The sequence below is a fragment of the Populus alba genome, chromosome 2 (assembly GCF_005239225.2).
Source record: "Populus alba chromosome 2, ASM523922v2, whole genome shotgun sequence".
Taxonomy (NCBI): domain Eukaryota; kingdom Viridiplantae; phylum Streptophyta; class Magnoliopsida; order Malpighiales; family Salicaceae; genus Populus; species Populus alba.
This window is the reverse complement of record NC_133285.1, coordinates 7300091-7323098: the sequence shown is the minus strand read 5'-3', so window position 1 is coordinate 7323098 and position 23008 is coordinate 7300091. Positions and strand designations below refer to the sequence as shown.

Below are 23008 nucleotides of genomic sequence, written 5' to 3'. Positions count from 1 at the left end.
CTTTATTAGTTTTAAAAGAATTGTTTTTAAGAGGTTTATCGGAAATAATTCAGTTTTTTATATTTTTAAAGCATGGTGTAAAGACTAAATTACTTTAAAGTAATTTTTTTCAAATTATCATTCATGGTTTTTTTGTCATTTCAAACTGAATTTTTTATAGCTATCAAGTCGACTTAGAATAATTTGCTCATTTGATAAATATAAATATTATTTAACTATCATGACCCCCCGATCTTTATGTGTAATGGTCAAGCCCATAACAAAGTTTGTTTTCTTTTCTTCTAGCCCAAAATTTATTTCAATATAAAACACTTACAAAGTCCAGCCCATTACTAGGTCTGTTTTTCTTATCCTTTGACCCACACTATTACATAACGTCTGCTGTAATTAATTTAGTGTGTAACTATTACACAGACAAAAAGAAAGAAAAGAACACCAATTACAAAAAGAATGTTGCCTGACAACGATAGTTATTAAGAAACAACTTTTTGAGTTCTTGCAACTTACAAAGCGTGGCATAGACTATCCCGGAAAAGCTTCATAATTTTGTACACGAAAGGCCTCTTAAACCATTTCAATGCTAGATGAACTGATAAATGAGACTAGAAATTACTTCGAGAAGTTCGTCAAAGCATTGGAGAATGTCCTATCCAACGCGGGCTTCCATGATGAAGTAGAAGATCACTGGACTTTTTTCAATGAGCTTGAATTTTGATTGTTTGGAAATACAGAATCATAGAAAGATTCCAGTTATTGATATCAATAGTAAAAAAGAAGGATTTAGTTTTTGGTGAGGAAGGAGATTGATACCATCAAAAAGCTTAAATGAGGCAAAAAGCCAGCGACAGAAACACCCCCAGAAATACAGTATGCAAACTTCATAGAGGTAGGTCACAAACATGCAAAACTGCAGAAAGTTCCAGTTTAAGAAACAAGAAAAAACCCCTACGTTGCTCAAAGAACTTCAGTCTGACATATATTGTAGCTGAAAGCACTGCACTAAAGACTAAAGTAATAGAATTGACCAATTCTGCAGATAATGAAAGGCGCACTGCACATGCCCAAGAGATTTCTTCACGCAGCAACAAATGGAAGCCAATTCTGTGCAGACATCAGCAAAAAAACAAAAAAAAAAAACAAGAATTGAGTGAAGTGCACTAAGCAATAGATGACATAGTAAGCAGAGTGAAGATTCAACAACTAGAACATTGTCGCAACAAAGACAACTTCAAAAAGAATAGATTACAAAGTTCAGTGACCAAGTATAGACTCTAATTTTCTATCACCATTATGAAGTTGTGGCAAAAGCACACCTCAACCATCCTCGTGTAAACTAAAAGCTGCATCAATAAGCATAAACAAAGTGCAAATAAGATTGACAAAAGGCAAAGAACAAAACAAGACCAAGGTGAAAACTATAAACTGATGTAGAGACCCAGCTATGATCGAAACCATTAATACCCTAACTCCACAGTTTCCTCAAATTCAATTATCTCATCATTCCTAACTTGATTCAGACAAAAGCTTCTGCCCCTTTTTCTACCCTGTAATGACCATCTTTTCTTTTTGTCGTTGATCAAATCACCTCTAGAACATCAGGCACTCAAACCAGCCCAACTTTTTGCAGATACAAGCAAACCCAAAATTCCAATGCAAATAATAAGATAGTTCTAGTAAAATCACCAAGGTAATAGATGGTTGGAAATTTAATCTCCAAAGTAAGTAAAACAAAATCCCAGTTTCACCTACCATTAATCCCATATTTATTTCAATTCATCACCGACCCACGATTCAACATAAAAGCCAACATTCGAATAATCCCATTTTACGATATAAATTTAATACTGTATCACTGTATGAACTAAAACAGATCAGCTAGTTTGCTTCGTTTTGAAGCATAAGCACAAAATAATAAATCCACGGTTCTTCAAAATTCCGTCAGCTCAAGGGATTTTTCGGAGAATTCGGAGAGTAGATCAAGTGGTTTTTTGGAGATGTTGCATTGACTGCTTGTGGATGAATAGTGAATACAGGGCCCATAATGAATGGAGGGTTTGTGGGCGATGGGATTTTTCTTGATCTTCATTTATAGAACCCAGTAAGCTAATGATGACAAAGAAACAAAGATGCATGCAATGTCCATGGCTAGATTTTGTTGATACTGTCTTTTAAATAATGTCAAGTTGACATTTTTTAAAAAAATTAATCAACACTATTGTATTGCGAGAGCAAACCAACATCATAGTTAGTACATACCAACATATATGTGTATTACACACTTTGCGCGGCTACCACCACAGATTTCCAACAATTAAAGGTATATTATACACCATTTATGTTTTTTTTTTTGTTTTTTTTAGGGTTTAAGGTTAGAGTTTTTTTAGGTTGATTCAAAATTTTGATTAATTAAATTTAATCTAGATGTAGTGCGAGCTAGAAAAATAAAAAAATAAATTATTAATTAAAAAAAATACAAAGGCTACCAAACATATTTTAAAGAAGTAAGGAAAAAAACACTACTTAGAGTATAGACCCAACATGATAATATGACTTGATAGTAAATACTCGTGTAATGAAAAAATAATTTGTTGTAAGTTATGCACTTATCCCATAAAAGGTTCATCAAAATCTTTCAAAAGTTTATAAAACCTAACTATATTTATATTTGATTCTTTATATAAAAGGGTGTTAAGTGAACCTTTACTTGAATAATCCTGATTCATTTTTATTTATATTAATTATCATATTTTTATAAGAATTACTATTATCATCTGTAAACCCACATAATGACTAATAATTTATGTAAGTTATGCACCTAAAGGTTTATTATAATCTTTCCAAAGTTTAAAAAACTTAGCTACATTTATATTTGATTCTTCATCTAAAGGGATGTTGCATGAACCTTTACATGAATAATCATAATTCATTCATATTACATCCTCCATCATACTCCTATAAAGATACTATTATCATTTGCAAACTCATGTATGTTGTTATAACTATAAGTTGAACCAACCATTCTTTATAATATGGTTTCATAAGGAATGTATGATTCTTTGTATGTAAATCAATATAAATCTTTCTCAACGAACTTTTTTTTAAGTAGATGCATTACCACAATATCTTTATAGCAAAACTTTTTTTTTGTATACTTCACATATGGATATCTAATTTTGTCTGCACTAATATCATTTGGTTTAGAAAGTACATGATTAATAAAACCTTTAACACCTTGAGTATAACCTTGCCTAAACAATCTTTCATGTAAATTTTGACATATCCAAGAACGATTTCTCATTACTTACGAAACCTAAATAAAATAATGTTGATTTTATCAATTCTATAAAAAAAAAATCAATTTCTCAAATTTCTAACTTATAATAAAATTAACAAAATGTGATTGTACCCATTAAAATAACTCATCATTTCTTCAATTATATATATATATAAGTCACACTTCATCAAATGATAACAAATTTTATTTTTTTCTAAATCTCAAACAAACATTAACATATAAATCATACATTAATAAAATAAATCTCTCTAGAAAAAAGATATACAAGTAAATTACATGTACTGCAATAATAAATTAGTATAAAAGAAATGACAAAATATCATCAACTTTTTTTTTTTTAGTGGCCTGGCAACTCCATAAAAAAAAATAACAACGAAATAGTATCGGTTGATGTTTCCATTTCTATTTTCTAATTTTTTTGGTAGCATATGGTTGCGGTACTTGGGACAAAAGAAAAATATATCTGCTAGAGAGAAACGAATAACAGCCAGCCAGCCAGCCAGTAGTGAGTAGTTATTTGAAAAGCATCCGCGTGCTTAAAGGATAACTGCCCCTGGATTGGTGCAAATATGTCCTGTGGGACATGTCTAGACAAAGCTTAAGCTAAAGACAAAAATGTAAATGTTTTTAAGTCTAATGTGTGACTGTAACGTCACAATCGGTGCATCATATTTATATGGAAATTAGAAAATTCACAGGAAGAGATTATCTTGAAATTGAATAGAACGGGACAAGTGCGAAAAAAAGAAGGAAAAAAAACACCTTTTAAATATGAAAGTGTCCATACTAAATTCTTCTTCTTATAGTGTCTTTTAAATACCTTGAGCTGTACTCGAAATTCTGTCATAATTTAAAAACTTTAATTTTGTAATTAATATCAAAATCTTCAATAATAGGACAAGTGATTGAGTTGATCTCTTAATTATGCAAATTATCGGCGTAATTATGATACTGACACGTTTGCAATTCACAATATTGCTGGATGCTCAAAAACCCCCGACTGATATCTTTCTTGTTTTGTAAGATTCACGAATAAGATTTATTACAAACTTGCTAGTATCATTAATATTTGTTCATTTTAAGCAAATATCGCTATATATATATATATATAATCCATAAATATCCTGGGGGGAAGAATTCAAAGGAAACGACTGTGCCCCCTCCAATTTCGTTGCTGGAGCAAGAGTCGGGGCCCCAGATCCAAACAATCAATGGTCTTCTCAAGCCATTTATGAGTCCTAACTAACTGTGAAGGTACTTTTTGACGAAAATTTATGGAGTGGCATAAATTCTTTCCGGTGGGGTATATCACAGCAGGAGAAATGCCATGGACAGCTTGTTTCTATGTATATCTATATAAAACACATGGAAACATGTCATTTATTCAACCCTTATTGTGTCCAAGAAGTCTTCTCTTCGCAGCATGCACTATTCGCTCAACATGAAATGAGTTCATGATATATAATATATATACCTTTTTTTTTTCAGTTTTCTTTTATATATATATACATACATATATATATAAGGTTATTAGGGCTGATGGGGAAAATATTGTTTCTCGTTGCTTTGGGACTTACACAATTTGCATGAAACAGAGAGATAATAATTTTAACAATAATACATCAAAATAATTTAAAAATATAAAAATATTTTTAAAATATAAAAACAAATAAGTTATTGCAAACTAATATGGCATGAATTAAACTACATGTGTTACTGTTTTTTTTTTTTAGATTAATATAAATATTTAAATTAATTTGTATCCACCTCAATTTAATCTTATAAATCTTAAATTTAACAGTTATATAAACCTTCAATAATCTCGAGAGAGTCGAACTAATAATTTTTTAAGAGCAGATTCATGATCTAATGAGTTAAACTCCACCCATTAAAATTATATGTTACTGTAATAAACCGGCAGTCCCTTTCTATTAAAGGATACTATAGTTTTGTCACCAGTTCGCTACAGAAATTGAAAATTGAAAGCAAATAACGATCGAGGAAGCTTAATGGTGTCACCCGCATAAATTATTGATTAACGTTGTCCATCAATTTTACATCTATTGTGCCCTAGGGAAGAAGAAAGAAAAACATGAGGGGGGGGGGGCAGTCTCTGGAGGATAAATCACCTAATCCTCTATTTTTTTCCCTCAAAGATGATGATGATGATTACGCTCTACTTTTATTGACATTAATTCACAAAGTACTTGTATAAAACAAGCTTGAAATGCCAATTTGCTATTCACTTCCCTGTAATTTAGCATATAAGATAAAATACGATCACAGGAATTACAAAGAAAAATCCAAGTACAGATGTGATTTTAGGGTGCCCTGTTAAAAATCAAAGGGACATGAAAATGGGCATTCAACATCAGGATGTGTACGCTTCAGAGAGAGTCCCATTGAGATCATCTTGCGACAAGTAATGAAATCAAACTAATAATTGCCCCTTGAAAAGCAGGACATTTGAATTTGATAGCTATAAAAGTATAGATAGGAAATGATAATCGGCAACTTGCAAATGACAATTACCCCATCAATCAGAAGAAAAGGGCAATAAAACAGGGTCCTCCTGTCACTGTTTCTCACTGTAGTAGCTCTATTATAAGTAACACAAAGGAAGAAGAGAAGACAAAAAAACAGAGGCATCGAATGATTTTGATCTGCCATGAGACCCCTCTCCCCAAGGCTACCCGCCAGTCAATCCCTCAGCAGAATTGAGAGGATTTCATTTTCCTTTTCCTTGTGCTAATCCCCAACTTACCCTCCAAGACACAGCAAATTTACCAATTCTAGACAAACCTCCCCGTGCCACTTTCTTCTTTCCCAGTCCCTATGTGCTAGTAGGAGGCCGGCCACGGTCAATTCAATAAAGAGGAGCCCGGTTCGGTGCCTTCTTTCTCCGGTTCATTAAAATGGTCGATATTACGGTATCTCTTGGAAACATCGTCCGGCATGAATTTGTCAAGCTGCTCCTCTTCTTTCTCACAATCTCCGTAGTTGCAGTACAGGCAACAGCCCTGCAAGCAACCCCACCATCCCCGCCTGAACTAGAACTTGTCTTGCTCGAAGCGGCCGGTTCAAGGACCGAAACTGGAGTCATTAAACCGTCATCTGAACCCGGTTCAGACAAAGGCAAGAACTTACAATCATACAAGAAACTTGAAAGCCCACTTACACCTTTTGTTCTCAAAATATGATCAACCTGAAAAAAGAGAGGATTGGAGAGAAATGAGAGAGACCCGGATGAGGAAGCACGCTGTGAAGTGAACTGGTTAGAGATAGAATAGTGAAAGAGTAAAGTTTTAAGCATGGTAATTACTAGCTACCTTGCAAGAAATGGAGCAAAAGAGATGAGGGAATTGCAGACCTCTGTCACACCTGCTACAAATGTTGCCTCTGATATTCACTGGCCTTGTTAGTGGCCTTTGATTTAAAAATATCACTTTTGCACTGTTTGTAGTATAGGACTGGAAAAAAACAGAGAATTGGAATCGGTCATGGTCAAAATGGTAGGTGCAATTTGCTTTTTCAAGAAAGGAAGGCATTAAAAAAGCAGTAGCTAAATTTTCTCTGCGTATCAAAATTCAAAACAAGAAAGAAACCATATAAACAGTAACAAATGTGTACACGGACAGAAGTAGCATAGAATTATGCCACGAAGATTGCGATATCTATATGTTTTCCCTTATGTTTCTTGAATTTGATCATGTTCATGTCAAGATTTATTGCTTACTTGAACAAATGCAGAGTCGAATAATTTCTGCGCATCATCTAGCCTTAAAACATCATTATATACATATCTTCTTATCTGAAACATACAATGAGAAAAATCTCAAAACTTGTGAAATACATGATTTGTCATGTGAGAGCAAAAACTTATCTTAGCAGGTAAGTCTTGAAGGAACCTGCAAGAGACGGTGAGAGCCGTGAGGAGACAGACAGTGAGGGCAGATACTGATGCAACAGTCTAAGCAAAATATGTTCTTTTCATTCTTTCTTGCTCCTTCGTGAATTACACAAGCATTGAAGAATTTCTCTGTAAGAAGTGCTTGAAGCCAAGGAGGTAGTGATAGATTTGATGAAACCAACTGTACACAAAAACACGAAAATCAGTACTACTGCTAATAATTCAAGAAAAGAAAAACAAGAGTTTATAAAACAATTCAAAACATACCATTTTGAATTTTGGTGAGGGAGATGTAGATCAGTGCTTGTGGTCAGGGCTTGTAAAGATGGTGATGTACTAACTATTACTGCAGAGAGAGATAGAGAGAGACGGCGCCTGGCAAATTGGTGACAGTACTGCAGAGAGAGAGAGAGACAGAGCAGGGAGGAAGGGAGGTGGGGGGGTGCCTGGCCTCAGATAAAGGGGTGCGTCTTATTATTGTGTTTTGGACAAGAGAAATATACACTGACCATCTTTTTAAAACAAAAACAATTACGCGATACCTAGCTAGTGGTATGCTATACGCTACTTTAGTGTAAAAGGGAGGTTTGGAAAAATGAAAACACAAAGGGCAGACAAGATTTTTGTAGTCAGACGATGAAGCAGAGGATCAAGGAAACTCAAATCAAGATCTAAGAGTATGTTTAAAATCAGAGTAATATTTTAACTTTTTTAAGATTTTAGAAAAGGTAAAGTTAAAATTCTATATTCAAATATAATATTTTTCCATTTAAAAAACTGAAAAAAAACTAGTTTTTTAAGTTTTTGAACTTACATTAAACTTGAAAAATAAATTTTAAGAGTTCTTGCAATTTTTAAAATAATTTTAAAAAAAAAACATGATTTTTTTATATGCAAGGGCTTTTTAGTAATTTTACATTAATATTATTTTTTATTTTTAATATTTAATTATTTTCATAAGTTTGATTTTATTATAAATCTAATATAAATTTTTTTATTTAATAATATGGCTTTTTCATGATAATTTTTTATCGAGTGAGATAAATTAATATTCAACAATTATATTATAAAAAATGTAAAATATTAAGAGGGTTATTATAAAATATGATTTTGATTTATTATAAAAAATAGTTATAATTCTAATGTTTTTTCGGAGAAGAAATCGTTTTTATTTAAATAAATAAACATGTTTTTTATTACAAAAATTAAATTGAAAAAAGAAACAAAGAAAAAAATGTTTTTGTTAATTAGAATTTTTCTTTATGTTATGCTTGCTAAGAGCCCATAAGGCGAAAGACCTCTAACCATTTGTTTCTCTGTAAATGGTTGGCCTGGCCTGGCTGCAGGTGTCTGCTCTTTACTTTTATCTCCTCGTGTCAGATGCTGTTTGAAAAATATAATTATAATTATATTTTAAAATGTTAGAAATATATTAAAATAATTTTTTTATTTTTAAAAATTATTTTTAATATTAATATATTAAAATGATATTAAAATTATTAAAAAAATATTTATTTAAAATAATAAAAAAAATTAAAAATAAATCAAATTTTATTAAAAATACTTTTAAAACATAAAAAGTAAAAACAACTCAAGTATGACATGGTAATGCAATAAAAAAAATACTTTTTAAAAATTTTAAATTTTTTGTTTTACTTTGAATTAGTATGTTTTTAATATTTTAAACTATTTTGATATATTTATTTTAAAAATAACTTTTTAAAAATAAAAAAATATTATTAATATATTTTTTTAAAATAAAAAAACTACGCCAATTCCAAAACAACTTGAAACAGCTACTTTTCTTCGTTCAATGTGGAAAACAGTAAAAAGGGAATGGCAAGTGGCACTAAAAGAGATCTTCCCTAGAGTCACCTTTTTTATTTAGATGGGATTTTACAAAAATATATTTAGCTTTGGTAAATTAAAGATATTAACAGAATTTGAAAAAAAACATTTGTAAAATAGTATAACATTAGTAAAATATTGATAAAAAATAATTTAATGTATTTGATTAAGAATGTTTTTGAAATTGAAATTATAAAATAATTTTAAAAAATATATATTTAATATTAATAATTTTTAATTTAAATATTATAGATTTAACTATTGTTATTACATCATAAAATAAATAATATTTTATATGAAAATATTTTTTTATTATTCTATTAAAATTATTTATAATTCCATCACGTCTAAAATACATCCAATAGTTTTTTATTATCTAATTAAAAGAAAACTAATTTAATTAATCTCATTTGATGTTTGCTATAATATGAATAATTGATTTTTAATTTTTTTAACGAACGTTAATAATATTTAAATATTATTTTTAAGAAAAAAAAATCTTGGACCCTTCGTACCTAGTATAGTAGCTCCTAAAACGGCAAGACATACGATTTTTTTATTGCCACAATACACTTGGCACCTCAACTGAGTCCAAATAATAATAAAAAAAAAAATAAAAAATGGCCACAAATTGCCATCGAAACCCGAAAGCGACCTCATTCACAAATGAGAAAAACATGGAAGACAAACCCAACGCCTCTCGTCGACGGCCAATTTAGCAATAAGCTAAAAAAACCTCAGCCTGCCATTCTCAAAATCAACAGCAAAGAACGAATGACGAATAATAGTGCACCTGAAAATAAATATCCAAAATTCTTATTTCAATAATCTCTTATTAATTAGTAGCTAGCCTTTCTTTTTTAAAAACAAATTTGCGATTATTGCCGCCGCCGCCGCCAGTTAGGGAATTCAATGATCTTGTATTTTTGAAATATTGTTATTTAAATCATCATCAATAATGTCATTTTGTGTAGGGCAATAGAAACCTACTCTACAGGTCGTAGTTTGAAGGAGAAGTCATGTGACATGCATACATTCTTCGACCTAGAAAATTGTTCTGACTCGTGCGGGTTGAAGGTAACAAAAGGTGTAAAGACTTGGTGGTGGAGAAGCCATTTACCTCATCAACTAAAATCAATAAAAATATGAAATTGGGTTATTGGCCAGCGGTTGAAGTGATTTATTTTTTTTTTCTGTATCCTGGTTTTAAACCTTATTATACACGCCTGTCATCCTTGTGGTGCCTTACGTGTTCATTAGATTTGCAGGATGTTCAGTAAACCGTGGGATTAGTCGTGATTCGCGCAAGCTGACCCGAACACCCACATAAATAAAAAAAATTCAATAAAAATATTGTGCAAGGAAAAAATCCAGAACGTTTAGACTTCCTTCTTGTATAATTATGTTGAGTCATTGACGCTGTAACAATCTAAACATATATCTTATACAAAAACAATGGTATATTCTGTAAAAAATTTCATATCTTTTTCCAAATTCTAAAAATTAACTAGGTGCGCTGCTTAGCACTCCAGATACTAGACGCATACCTAACAGGGGTGGTAGGCAAGCACCATAGTATTTTATGAGCTTGAACACTCATCCTAATCCACCATGTTGGGGTTTAGTTAATGAATATAGATTTATTTTTTATTTTTAACAAGCTTATACAACTCATCTTAACCTAATACCACTTCATAAATTTTTTTAGGGCTTCATGTGGGGTCTCTTAATAATTTTTCAAGATTTTAATATGAGTCCCTTAATATTTTATAATAATTCAATATACATTATTTTAAGTGGAATAAAAACTCAAAATATCATATTAATGATTTTTTAACCTCTTCTTTACATTAAAAATGACAATGCTTGTAAGTTATAAACATCCCATAAATCCTCCAAATTTAAGGTTTATAATCTACACTTTCTATTATATTCATATTTCAAAACTTATCTCTCTTAAATATTAATATTGTTGTACTATTTTTCATTGCAAAGAGACTTGTTGAAACATGTGAGAGTTTCTTCTCCACCATAAAAGATATTTTACTTATATTAATAACCGGTCACTTTGATTTACAAAACACTAGTCACCTTAACTTACTTTACGAGTCACCTTAATTTTCAACATCAAGCTATCAGTCAATTTGATTATAAAAAATGAATTATATTATGAGAATTAAGTGATTAATCAATTATGAAACAAATAAGTTTTATTCCTCAACTATTTATTTAGATGTAAATCTCTTTTGCTAAATAATGTACATGGGTATATTATCCTGTTCTAAATTCACGAGTGTGTGGTTTTTATTACATCACAAGAGCCAATGTGGATCTGACTTGCTTCGAACATGAAGAACCCAGATTTAAATTAGAAAGCAATCAAGATGTGTACAGTAATATGAATTAGCCAGCAAAAGTTCATCGCTGATTACGTGTTCAAAATGTGAAAGAGATATGTTGCCGCAAGGCGCTGCAGGCAGGGACGGATCTGAGGAATTAGTGTCTAAATTAAAAGCGTGTTTGGTAGTGTGGTAGCGGTTACTTTTCAAATACCTTTTCGTGCCGAAATACATGCAAATGATATTTTTTCATTTTTTAAAAATCATTTTTGATATCAGCACATTAAAACGATTCAAAAAGTATAACCGTAACTCAATTTTAGCAAAAAAAAAAAATTTAAATTTCCCAAAAACGCAGTTACAAACGCAAATACAAACGCTTCCTAAGTGGTAAAATTTTGCGACAGCAAAGCAATGTATGCAGCAGCTGTTTCATCGCAAATGGGTTGGACAGTTGTTTATTTATTTATTTATAGCAACAGTAGGACCTGACTCTAGCAGCCCTATCCCAGGAAATAAATAAATAAATAATCAGCTAGCGTAGCCTAAGAGCGTGTTTGGTAGTGTGGTAGCGGTTGCTTTTCAAATAGCTTTTCGTGCCGAAAAGCATGCCAATGATGTTTTTTTATTTTTTAAAAATCATTTTTGACATCAGCACATCAAAACGATCCAAAAAGTACAAACCGAACTCAATTTTAGTAAAAAAAAAAAAAAAAAAAAATTTCAAAATTTGACGAAACGCAGTTACAAACGCAATGCCAAACACTCTCTAAGCCCTCGAGTACTAGTATCATCTCAGCAGGGTACTTTTCAGATTCTCCTTTATTGCCTGAAAACTGACTTATGTGTGGTCGCTGATCATGCTTTTGGCTGGTTTAACTTGTGTCCTACGCTCTTGATACACACATATCTTCTCTGACGCTATCCCATATAAAACGCTGATTGTTTTTTGTTTTAAAAAAAAAAATTAATTATTTTTTATTTTAAATTATTTTAATATATTAATGTCAAAAATATTTTTAAAAAAATAAAAAAATTTTGCTTTAATATATTTTCATGAAAAAAACACTTTAAAAAACAATCACAATTACACATTTAACATACCATGAAATTTATTATGGTATATATCATCCACTGATTATTTGAACAGCGCAATATCATGGGGTAGTAAATTTTTTATGAGGAAAAAAATTTAGTTTATTTTAATATAAAAAATTTAAAATATTAATAAAAAATGTAATGCAAATATTTAATTAAAAAAATTAATAATCATTTATGTAAATAAAAAAATTTATTAACAATAACTGAAAAATAAAACTAGAAATTTTAAGAGAATAATGTAAATCAGCCTAAGTTTTAATTAGTTAACAATAGAAAAATCACTAACAATAACCGAAAGATAAACTAATATGATAAACTTGTAACCCAGGGAATAAAAAACAAGTCAACTTAGATTAACTTTGCAAAAAACATGATCAGAGACATTAGATCGGAAACATTATATCTGAAAAAGACTATGAAACTCAATTATCAGCCAATTAAATATTAACAAATTAACTTGAGAAAAGAATATCAATTACATAAAAGGATCTAAAAAAATTACATTTAAAATAATAGGGATCAAAATTAAAATAAAAAATAAATCTTATTTTTTATTGAATGGTGAAATTTAAAAGAAAAATAAATTGAACCAAAAGATCAAAAAACAATTAAAAAAAGGTCGATCAAAATATAAAATAAAAATAAAAATAAAATATTGATTGAAGGGTGAAAATTAAAAGACAAATTAATTCAACAAAAGGCTAAAAAAAATCAAAACAATGAGGGCCAAATTAGAAAGCATAATATATGACAAATCAAGATTCAATGAATGAATTTGAAAACATATAAAACTTCCACAAAAGGGTTATATACGAAAAATATAAATTAAAAGAATAAAAACTAAAATTAAAATATCAATAACAAAAAGGATTAAACTGTAATTTTAAGGGGAGAGAAGGGGAAAAAAATAAAGGTCTATTAGCGATAAACCAAACAATCATCATTGAAACGCCACACCATTGGCAGGAGGATGCGACAATGCTTCCAACAACACAATAAAATGATGTTTTTGAATGTTAGAAGCAGTAGCACACGCCGCCAAAATAACGTGACCGACTCTCGAGAAGTGCACCACACATCCCCACTTTTTTCTTGCATTTGATCAATTACTAAATTTATCTTGAGCTGATTGATAATAACAAAAAAAAAAAAAAAAAAACCTCTTGACATCAATTTTAAAATTCTTGTTTTTAAGGGTATTTTAGTCGTTTCATTTTATTTTTAATGTTTTTTATTGGTTAAATACTAAATCACTCCATGCTATAATAATAATAAAAAATATTGTGAAAATACAAAAAAAACTCTCAACTCAAGTTTTAATTATTTTTTTCTCTAAGGGTACTTTAATTGTTTTATAAGTAATTGAAACAAAGACCATGTTTGTTTCCTGAAAAGTAGTTTCCGGGAAACCATTTTCCAAACTTTTCTGTGTTTGTTTGTCATTAGAAAAGTTGGTCAACGGAAAACATTTTCCGGTCAATGGAAACACTTTCCAGTCAAAGAAAAATTTAACTTGGTTTTCAGGAAAGTGTTTTCCCTTAGGCTCCGTTTGTTTGCAGGAAAGTGAATTCCTTTTGGAAAGTGAATTCCGAGGAAAGTGAATTCCTAGAAAGTGAATTCCGAGAAAGTATTTTTCAATGTTTGGTAGTATTATGGAAAATAAACTGGAAAACACTTTCCAGTGTTTGGTTATGTCATGGAAAATGAGCTGGAAAATAACTTATTAATATTTTTATTTTTTTAAGTTTATTAAAATAATGAGGAACAAATCTTACAAATTAAAAGGTTGAATGAGAATGAAATTGAAAAAAAAATATATAATTTCATAAATTATCTCAAATAAAACAAATAATAATCAAAATAATAGGGATCAAATCTAAAAAATTAAAGAAAAATGAAAAATGAAGAAATTAAAATAATAATAATCAACATTTCATAAATTATTTCAAATAAAATAAGTAACAATCAAAAGAATGAGGATCAAATTTGATAAATAAAAAATTTCAATAAAAAAATGATAAGAAAAAGCAAATAGCAATTATAAAAAATAAGGACCAAAGTTAATATAAAAATAAAACTTTAAGAGATGAAATTGAAAAATAAATATTCAAAACAAAATATATATAGCAATCAAAAGTTTGAGGATCAAATTTGATATAATCAGCAGATAATGACATTTCTAAATTTTTCACAACTTCCGGGAAGTGTTTTCCCCTCAAATTTTTCAGGAAAACACTTTCCTGAAAACCAAGCCAAATTTTCCTTTTACTTGAAAGTGTTTTCCATTGACCAACTTTCCTACTGACAAACAAACACAAGAAAGTTTGGAAAGTGCTTTCCCAGAAATCACTTTCCGGAAAACAAACACAGCTAAAAGGAAAACACTTTCCTGAAAACCAAGTCAATTTTTTTTTTTGACTAAAATTGACTGGAAAGTGTTTTCCGATGACCGGAAAGTGTTTTCCGTTGACTAGAAAGTGTTTTCCGCTGACCGGAAATTGTTTTCCGTTGACCAACTTTTCTAATGACAAACAAACACAGGAAAGTTTGGAAAATGGTTTCCCGGAAACTACTTTCCGAGAAACAAACAAGGCCGTTGTGTTTGTTTTCCGGAAAGTGGTTTCCGAGAAATCACTTTCCAAACTTTCTTGTGTTTGTTTGCCAATAGAAAAGTTGATAAATGGAAAACACTTTTCAGTAAAAGGAAAATTTGGCTTGGTTTTCAAGAAAGTGTTTTCCTGAAAAAATTCAAGGGAAAAACCACTTTCCAGAAGTTGTGAAAAATTTAAAAATGTTATTATTTATTGATTATATCAAATTTGATCCTCAAACTTTTGATTGCTATATATATTTTGTTTTAAATATTTTTTTTTCAATTTCATCCCTTAAAATTTTATTTTTATATTAACTCTGGTCCTTATTTTTATAATTGCTATTTGCTTTTTCCCTATCATATTTTTATTGAAATTTTTTTATCTATCAAATTTGGTCCTCATTTTTTTTATTGTTACTTATTTTATTTGAAATAATTTATGAAATGTTGATTATTATTATTTTAATTTCTTTATCTTTCATTTTTTTTTTAATTTTTTAGATTTGATCTCTATTATTTTGATTATTATTTATTTTATTTGAGATAATTTATGAAATTATTTTTTTTTCAATTTCATTCTTATTCAACTTTTTAATTTGTAAGATTTGTTCCTCATTATTTTAATAAACTTGAGAAAAATAAAATATTAATAAGTTATTTTTCAGCTCATTTTCCATTATACTACTAAATATCAAAAAATACTTTCTTGACATTCACTTTCTAAAAAAAAATTATTTTTCAGCAAACAAACGGAGCCAAAATAAAAAACTTATTTATCCTTGATTGGTTGGTAATAACTAATGAGTTACCTGAAAAGATTTCAATACCCTTACAAGCTACTGTTATGCTTTCTTAAATGAAAAGATAAAATAATCATTAAACTGTTGTAAATAGTGAAAATAGACATGGACGAACAATGTTTTTTTCAAAAGAGGTTTAGCATTTATTAATTGTGTTTCTCTGGTTTCTGAGTCTCTGCCTCTAGAGCTTGGACTCGTTTGAATTAGAGCAACCGCTGCCAAAGACAACAGTGGAGGTGGAGGTGGAGGTGGAGGTGGAGGTGGATTTATTTGATGTATTTGAGTTGCTAGATAAAATGATTGAAATATAATTTAAAGAGAGAGCAAAAGATATTTAGTTTGGTGGTTGTTTCTAGTATATTATATATGAAGGTAGCTTAATTTTTTCACTTGAATCTGAAAAAATTATATTAATTTAGAATGTAAAATATAATTTTTAAAAGAATGAAAGTAAAATGAAAAAATTACTAAACCAACGAACGACTATGATAATATTTCCTTAAATTATCACAACTTACCATAATTTAGATATTCCTTTCACTAAATTTATTGTAGATAAAATTTTTTTTTTTATTTAAAATAAATTGTAACAAAGTCATAAGATAACATGTAATTGAAAAAAAAAAACATTTAGAGAGGCTTAATATGTCAACAGAAACTTTATTTTGTGTAAAATTGCATTTAAATAGCATTTAAAAATTAATAAATAATAAAAAAAAACACTAAAATAAAAATAAAATTGGCCAAACTAAGTAGCGAAGTTAATACTATTCATTCACTGAGATGACAATCTCATCTATTTTTTCTGTAATCTTTATATGATTCTTTTTAAGCTATAAAAAAAAGAGATTTTTATTATATTTTTCTTTTTTTAAAAAAATTACAGGTTTGTGATATTTCAGAAGGATTATTGTAATTTATTTATTTAATTTAATTTAGTTTTGTTTCTATTGGAACAATTAGTGTGCTAAAATCTTGATGAATTTGCAAACGTTCTGAATTAAAATTAATTACAAGGCATGTCAAAGTGGCTAAATAATTAATGTTTCGGGATTTACTAGCGTTCTGAATTAAAAAAAAAAAAAAAAAAACTTTATGCATACATGCATGTATGTGGAGTATTACTTTGAAATAATCCATGTTGAAAGACATTGTACGGAATCTTTTTTTCTAAACTAGCTTATACACCGATTTTTTTTTTTTTTTAAATAATCTTAAAATACCACACCTTTGTATGAAAGGATTGTTTGGTGCAACAGTTGAATTACAGTTTTGTTATTTTTTTGAAAATTTACTTTAGCTTTTTAAATATTTTAATATATGCTAATATTAAAAAAATAAAAAATTTAAAAATTAAACACATAATATTATTTTAATATATTTTTAAATAAAAAATTATCGATTATAATACTGATAACAATAAAAGAAGGGGGGTAAGAATGAGGTGTTAATTTGCTTTCATCATATTTATTACTTTAAAACAAAAATTTGTGTCTTGAACATTGTTTTTGGTTTCTCTGCATTCATTCATTCATTCATTTTATTTATTCATTCATTAATTTAATTTAGATTTTCTAAAAGTTATTTTGAAGTTCTTGAGCAAATTTACAAGGTGCCTAAATTATCTATACTGGCTTGTAGCCTTCTAGATATTTGAAAAGGTATAACGCGGAATGGCATAATTAATCACAATGTGGACATGAATTATTTAATCACAAAAAACATTAAAAAACAAAATGTGTACATAGAAAGGTTGATACTTTTTCCATTAATAGAAGATCTTCATAATTTAATTGAATTCCAATCGTTATCCCCCTAACTAGTTGCATTCAAGAAAATAGATACCCACATTTTTAAAAATTATTTTGAAAAATGTGCATATTACTCTTAATCGTTAACAAAAATGCTTAAGTTTTAAAGGAATTAAATAATCGAATTCGAAACTGGTCTTGCAACCCTAATTCATATTTCTATTTTTCGGTTCAGAACTCAAGTATATTTTATAAAAAAGAAGTGTTTAAATATTTTTGAGAATTATCCTCTATCCTCACATAGCCTGCTTGAACACACTGTGCAAAAGGCTATATATATATATATATAATAACTTGGTCTTATTAAGAATCATGGCTCAAAACAATATTTCATAAAAAATATTTTTATTATCATTTTAATATGTTAATAAATTTTTAAAAATAAAAAATATATATTTTAAAATAAAAAATATTTTAAAAACACTAACTATACAGTAATACTAAACGCTACTTTAATGACCCCTGGTAAACAAATTCAACCATTCAAAGGAAAACCTAAAAAAACAGAAACTTAAACCCCCTTCTTAAACGTCACTTGCTGTTGACATTGCGAAGATAACAATCCTACTCAAATTCAATACTCTCACAACATTTCCTTAGATCGAACGGCTCACATCTGTCACCCAAAATTACAGTCATCGTCGTTTATTCCCCTAACAAATCTCAAACAGTAATTATATATATTTTTTTAAATTTGTTTCTTTCTACCACTATTTCTCTTTCCTTTCTCGTTAGATCAGGTTCAAAAAAAAAAAAAAAAAAAATCTCACAAAGAAAAAAAAAATTGAAACAAATTTTTATTTTCACGGATTGATTTTTTTTTTTTAAAATCAATCATGAGCACTGGAGATCTTCTTAATATTCACCCAATAGAGCTTTAAATTCCCATGTAAGTTCCATTCTTTCTTTTCCTTTTCGTGTTTGTTTACCGAGAAAATTAGGAAAACAAGAAAATCTCCGAATTTCGTGATTTTGTTTCGAAGTTACATAAGAATGATCCGTACTCCTAACTAGGAGCCAAATTGTTAGTCACACTGTGCTCTCGTAAATTTCTGTTTGGTAGCTGAGAAAATCATGGTAAAGGAAAATCAGAATCTGAAATTAGTTTCGGTGCATTATTGTAGATCTAAAACTTTAGTTTAATTGTTGGGATTAATAGTCTTTTTATTTTATTTTATTGATGAAGTTGAATTGAGGAAGCAGAGTTCATGTTCTATGCAAATTAACTAACAAGTCAGATAAATATGTGGCTTTTAAGGTATTTCCCCCCTAATTTTCCCTTATTGATGTTATTAGTAAATAATAACTGTTGTGTGAAAATGTAATCTTGATGGGTTTTGTTGAGTTTTAGGTTAAAACAACCAATCCGAAGAAAATACTGCGTTCGTCCCAACACCGGCATTGTCATGCCCGGAATCCACTTGCAGCGTTACAGGTGAATACCCCGTAATCAATAGATGATAAAAATTTCTAAATCGCTTTTTGTTGGGATTTTATGAAATTCAAATCATTGGCGGTAAAGCATTTGGCTGATAATACTATACCCAATGATAGTGTCTTGGGTAAATTACGGCAGTTTTCCTGAAGTTCATGACTTTTTCCGATTTGTTTTAACTGTGCATGTTAGGCATATCTTTTAGTATATTATGGTTTTAAGAGTTTTCAACTATTCTTGTATGGACTGTGCTAGTTACCATGCAAGCTCAAAAAGAGTCACCACCAGATATGCAATGCAAGGACAAGTTCCTACTTCAGAGTGTTGTTGCGCCTGATGGCACAACTACAAATAAGATAACTTCTGAAATGGTGGGGTGGCTTCTTTGTTTCTTCTATCATTTATGTCTGTTTAAAGATTGGGGGTTATGTTTTCTTGATGTAGAATCAAGGATGGAGTATTTTGTTTTGCAGTTTAATAAGGAGGGTGATAAGGTTGTGGAGGAGTTCAAATTGAGGGTTGTATATATCCCTGCAAATCCTCCCTCTCCTGTCCAGAAGAGTCTGATGAAGGATCTTCTCCCCCTAGGCTTCTGTGCTTGAGAATGGTTACCAGGATAGTTCATTACTTGATGCTGTAAGTATATCTTTTTTTTTCCCGTTTTGAGATCTTCTTTCCTCCTTTTGCTCTTAGTGTATGCAAATGTGCTCATTTGTGTCCAGGAAGCTATGATATCTTTAATTTGTTTGTGGTTGTTTTCTAGGTATCCAGAACTTTGGAGGAACCTAAAGAGAAATCTTTTGAGGTAAATTATCTTCTTACCATGTTTTTTCTTAAATTGAATGACTTTGATTAAAAAATTTAATCTAATGGTCCTTTGTTTACTCAATGAAAAATATATTATTTTCATGGTAAGATTTGAACTTCATTGCATTAAATCTGAAATACACAAGTTCATAGTGATTCTATAAACTATAGTCCTCACTGGTATAAGATGTTCAGCTCTTACATTGTTACTTCTTGCAAAAAACTAATGACTGCTTTGATTTTATACTCACCGTGCTCTTTCTATTTTGAAAATCCTCTTAAGAATATGCAAGTATGTTGTGAATGCTCTGCTATATTGGATATTGAGGAATTTAGTGTGGCACCGCAATTTTAATAGAAGGATCATGCTGAGATTGTGAAGCTAAGTGTCTTTTCATTCTTTTGTTTTCTGTTTTTGGGGGGAAAGGCGTTTGCTTTGAGGGCTGCTGGCAGGGTACATGTGCGGCATTTGAAATATCTAGCCATATGCGGATATGCCTCTAGGAACTGTATATTAATTGCTCAATTTCTGGACAAGTTATGTTAAAATTCCTGTGCGCTGAAAGCTGACCATGTTTGGGCAACCATGTCAGATAAAATTTTCATTGTACTCTCTTTTGGAGCTTACTTTTACGAGAGTTCATAAGTTCATAATTAAGAGGTTTGCATTGTAATACCATTGCTTTTCCGTATTAAGGTTGTCAAGGATTAATCACCATTAGAGCTTCCATAGATCAACATTTTCTTAAAGCTAAATGCTGCCACTTGAAAGTATTTTGCTTTATGCAACACCTTTGTTTTTGCAATTCTGGGTCACAATTTTCTGACCTATGTTTGAATTTCAGACATGGTCTCTGATTTCAAGGTTGACTGAGGAGAAAACTTCTGCCCTGCAGCAAAATCAGAAGCTTCAGCATGAACTGGTATGAATTAAATATTAATGTCATTGTTTAGGCTAGATAATTGGTTGAGGGGAGTTTGGACAAGTTTGTTGTTGTGCTTTTTTGGGACTGGGATTTCCATTAAAATGCACTACACGCTTTTGGTACTTGAAGTTGATGATGTGAAATTCTTATCTTGTGTCAATGAATGAGATGCCATATGGTAGGTATAGTAGGAAGGATAGTTTGTATATCTTCTTTTGCCCACATGAATTCCTTCTGGTCAAGTTTCTTGTCTGTGAAATGCCTCTAGTTATTCAATGATTTTTTTACTGTTAGTGCTCACATATTGTGCTGTTGTGTGCGATTTCCTGCAACAGGAACTGATGAGAAAACAAATTAGCAAAAAACATGCCGGGGGTGTCTCTTTATTGGTTGCATTTCTGATTGGTTTGTTTGGCATCTTGGTTGGCTATATCTTCAAGTGAACACAAGGACATCCAAGTGACTGAGATTAGTTTGGGATGGGTTGCCAACAGAGTGTGCAGCCTTCCCAAAGGTTTTGAAACTTTGTAGTGACTTCCTCACGTAGTTTGTAAAATCATAGTCTGATGCATTGTTGGTACTTTTGATTATTGATTTGTCAAATGTTTGAGCAAGAACTTAGTTGATTTAGGTGGTGGTTAGACTGTCTAGTAGCCTGTTTAACTTAAGATATCTTGTGAATGGGTTGAATTGTAGTCTAATTAGTGACTGCCCTTTCTCTTGCAATGAATGGATTGCTTTTTCTTACCGAAGCTCAGCCTATCAACTACTGCTCACCAGTCTTCTTCCTGAACCCGAAAATGTACGTTCTTTCCTTTCCATCTCTGATTCTTCATTTTTTTTTATTGCGTGTATTTCTGTGGTTCTCACAACCTGCACGATGCAATTTATTATTAATCCCATAGTAAGGGCTGTCGGTTTTCCCAAGTCACCGGCACAAATTCGAGACATGAAATGTCCTGGTAAGGCGATATGAATTTATGGCATGGCTGCAGTATGGGGGAACAACAGATTGAGCTATATTGGAGGCCAGATATTGAATGATAAACTTTCAGCCTCTGCAATCTTGAGTTGCAGTACAAGAGTTGAAGCACATATTATGCTTAAACGAATGAAGGGACCGATCCACTCTTCAATCAAAACCAAACATAAAAGCCAATTACTCGTATGAAACCGGGAAGGAAAGAGGAAAAACTTACAGGCATTTACATAGAAACAGAAGCGCCCCATTTTGCAGACAATTCACCTAGATCGGCATACAATTAAGACTAGAGTTTCTCCAGATGGGATCGAAAGGTAGGAGCCGGACCTACGGTGATGGATCAATCATTCAGAAGAGTCTTGTCTTTTTTCTCGCTGGGTTTGCGGTAGGTTTCTTCAATGTGTTGTGGCCATGGAAAGGCCTGATTCAGCAAGCTTTATTGTGTGAGGCTCGTTGTGGTTCAGGGTTATGTAGATCTGTGTGCCAAACATGAACGAGAGCGTGCTCCTTATTAGACCTATTTGAATCTCAAAAGCTCTTCAATAACGGAGTCTGGGAAAGAGAGGGAGAAAATGAAGAAAGAAATTCAGTCTCGAGAAGGTGTGGACGGGATTCATATATAAAGCTGTGGTGTCGTCATTCTCAAGACTCGAGGGGTGTGTAATTCCCAAAAAACGGCCACTTCTCCTTCAAGGGTCAAACCCTTCTGGCTAAATGCTTGTTTGGTGATATATTAGATGTTTTTTAAAGAGTTTTTCAGATTTATTTTTTATAGGGGCGCTGCCTTTTGTTTTTTTTTAATAGAAGTGTACACAGGGACGGCATCCATTCTGCTGCCTAGTTCTTCAAAAAGCTCTGCTATCTCAGGATTTAACAAGCCAAAAGCTCATCAACCACCAAATGTGGTTCAAGACCTTCTCAGGCAGTTCTTCTATACACCTCTGAATTCTCCTTACAAAATCTAAAACTAACCCTGCCACGCATAACAGCTAACAACAGACTCAAATCATTTTAATAAAGACAACAAAGTATAATTGGGTTGCGTGCTCTTGTATATATGCCAAGATGTTAGTTGTTCTTCCTCACCCCAGACCTCTTCAAATAATGGGATAGGGTTGCCCTCTTGCTCTAGGTGAAAGGGCAGTAGTAGATCCGATTTGG

The 23008-nt window shown here is 30.6% G+C and overlaps 1 protein-coding gene and 1 pseudogene across 1 annotated transcript; one reads left to right on the top strand and one right to left on the bottom strand.

The window, feature by feature from the left end:
- Nucleotides 1-5721: 5721 nt before the first annotated feature.
- On the bottom strand, nucleotides 5722-7722 carry LOC118042204 (protein RGF1 INDUCIBLE TRANSCRIPTION FACTOR 1). The gene is made up of 5 exons (XM_035049810.2): nucleotides 7473-7722; nucleotides 7204-7386; nucleotides 7032-7106; nucleotides 6625-6765; nucleotides 5722-6500 (listed from the first exon to the last, which is right to left on the bottom strand). Exons 1-5 carry the CDS (start codon nucleotides 7473-7475, stop codon nucleotides 6162-6164), a joined length of 741 nt encoding a protein of 246 aa, XP_034905701.1. The 5' UTR covers nucleotides 7476-7722; the 3' UTR covers nucleotides 5722-6161.
- Nucleotides 7723-18396: 10674 nt separating this feature from the next.
- On the top strand, nucleotides 18397-21617 carry LOC118042202 (vesicle-associated protein 1-3-like; annotated as a pseudogene).
- Nucleotides 21618-23008: the final 1391 nt, after the last annotated feature.

What these genes read in the sequence shown, in the direction of transcription:
- LOC118042204 (XM_035049810.2), bottom strand. An exon ending in TCGACTCTGCATTTGTTCAA is followed by an intron (nt 6,766 to 7,031) that starts GTAAGCAATAAA and finishes GTTTTTTTCCAG; the next exon opens with TCCTATACTACAAACAGTGC. An exon ending in TTTGCTCCATTTCTTGCAAG is followed by an intron (nt 6,501 to 6,624) that starts GTAGCTAGTAAT and finishes CTCTTTTTTCAG; the next exon opens with GTTGATCATATTTTGAGAAC.